The sequence below is a fragment of the Gavialis gangeticus genome, unplaced genomic scaffold (assembly GCF_001723915.1).
Source record: "Gavialis gangeticus isolate Ggan-Ray unplaced genomic scaffold, GavGan_comp1, whole genome shotgun sequence".
Taxonomy (NCBI): domain Eukaryota; kingdom Metazoa; phylum Chordata; order Crocodylia; family Gavialidae; genus Gavialis; species Gavialis gangeticus.
Genome location: NW_017729027.1, coordinates 214310 through 216459, shown reverse-complemented (window position 1 = coordinate 216459; position 2150 = coordinate 214310). Strand labels below are relative to the sequence as shown.

At 33.9% G+C, this 2150-nt stretch overlaps 1 protein-coding gene across 1 annotated transcript in view; it reads right to left on the bottom strand.

Annotated features, from left to right (window-relative positions):
- MDN1 (midasin AAA ATPase 1) overlaps positions 1–2150 on the bottom strand; it is a 180237-nt gene that overhangs the window by 35091 nt on the left and 142996 nt on the right. The window contains exons 77-78 of the mRNA XM_019520321.1: positions 1701–1806; positions 1215–1330 (exon numbers count right to left, since the gene is read on the bottom strand). Coding sequence (XP_019375866.1) covers positions 1215–1330; positions 1701–1806 — 222 coding nt within the window. The remainder of the gene's footprint in view (positions 1–1214; positions 1331–1700; positions 1807–2150) is intronic.

The following is a 2150-nucleotide window of genomic DNA, read 5'->3' as shown; positions in this document are numbered from 1 at the left end:
CTGTATTTTAATTCTTGGGAAGTTCTCATGTTTCCAGAAATATGTTTAACAAAGACACTGGGATATTAATCCATGCATTCAATACATTGTCCAATTGGTGAGCAATAATTACTCAAAAACTTTGAAAAGAAGTTTTATGCAATTAACAGTCTCCACTCTATTCTATTCTGTACACATGACTTATGTTATGAGTACGCAGCTTAGCAATCTCTTCTTGCGATCAGCATCATCCAAATAGTTTCAAATAAAGTTCAAAATAGTTTCAAATAAGCTTAATAAACCTTTGGGCCTATATTCAAATATTAAAGTAATTTAATCCTAATAAGTCATCTTTCCTTGAATGTTATATAACAGACTGCTCATAATGACTACATGAACCTACTTTACATTTCAAATGACAGATACTTTTTATATTGATACTATTGCAAATTATATGCATGCACATATTATTAAATTATTAGCAAGTATTTACATAGCAGCAGTATCTAAAGATACCTGTCCAAGTTAGATGCTGTACACACTAACAGAGGGCAGTCCCTGTCCCAAGTTTCATAAGCCTACAGTAAGAATAAGCAGCTATAGGATCATGTCCATAGAACTGGTAAGTCAAAGTGACAAGTTACCCAGCAGCGAGTGACAGTGAAATAAATGCCTAAAAGGCATAACTGTACACATGATCACCTTTTTTCCTATTAAAAAGCTAAAAACACTTTTCCTTGTGAAATAAATGCTCCAATCTCTTCTTATAAAGATTTGTTTTTTTATATTTTGTTGGAGTTTTCTTGCTTTAGCTCAGAGTTGTTTAGGCTGGCCACTTGCTCATAACTTGTTCTCAAAAAACCACAAGATGTAATCTGGATAAGTTTATGTTGGAGAGTATAGCTTTATCACTACCAAATGACTCTTTTTCATCAATCTAAAGATACAATTATAATTCTGCATTGCAATTCTCTTGATCCTCATAGTGCATATCTCCCATTTGTCTTAGATGCTTTGATTTCAGAACATTTGAAATGTCTGCTTGCAATTGACAGAATGCAATAAATACCCTTCTAGTTATTTTAGTTATGTGGACCAAAAACAAAAATCAGAAATGAATAGCATTTTAATACCTTATCTATTTTGCAATTACCATTGCTTCTTAGATGTACATATTTCCAGTCAGCTTCCTCTTTACCAGTTAAATAAGGCTATAGTAATAAAGTGGAGAGTACCTCAGTATTATCCACTGCTCTGTCAAGGCAGTGAGGGAGCTTCTCTGTTTAACAAGCATCTTCATAAGGTGTGCTGTAAATCCTTTACATCTCTCAATGCTACCAACTCCAATTTCCTGAAATACAGGAGAAAGGAGTAAAATTATATGAACAGACCAGATAGGAACTATCTTCTTAGCGTCCTCATTTTGATTCATGAAAACAGATGCCAAATTTCAATTTTCGCAAAATGAGTTACTTGTCACACTTAGAAAATAACATCTGTATCAAATATATCTTACAGAAAAAAAAGGAAAATTAAAGAGGCTGAGAAAATTTTAAAAATTTGAATTTTTAAGTGAATTCTGCAATGGCATCTCTCAGCAATTCCTAATCTGTGGTACATTCCAACGGAATCAGGAAATCAACTACTAGTTCAAAGTCCTGAAATAAAATTTAGGCATATGAATTGCAGATTTTCTTGCAGTTACTTTTTTTTTTTTTCACCTTAACAGGTGCCAATAATGCTGTCTGAAGCCTAGAGTTGCGTGCGAGACATTGGTAGAAGTACTTCTGGCATCCATCCCACGCAGAAGAGATCTCTGCCAGCAACCTGAAAGAGTATGACAAGTTTGACTTCAAGGTGCATGACTTCATCAACACAGGCAGCTGAACAGCTGGCCAGAAATCATTAATCTCAGAGAAGATGAATTTATCAATATGCCTTATTTATTCACCTACCACACTCACCTGCTTCTCATAAATTAACTCTTGAAAACTGGGGTGCACATCTTAAATAGAGAAACTGATTCTTAACAGTTTGGTTAAAAAGGAAAATTTTTTTTTTCTTCATTCTGCTTTCCCAAAACATGGCATAAGTCTTATCTGGGGACATGTGGTAGGCAGATAAATATGTGCATATTCAGCTGTATAACTTTTTATGCTTCTTTAACAAGA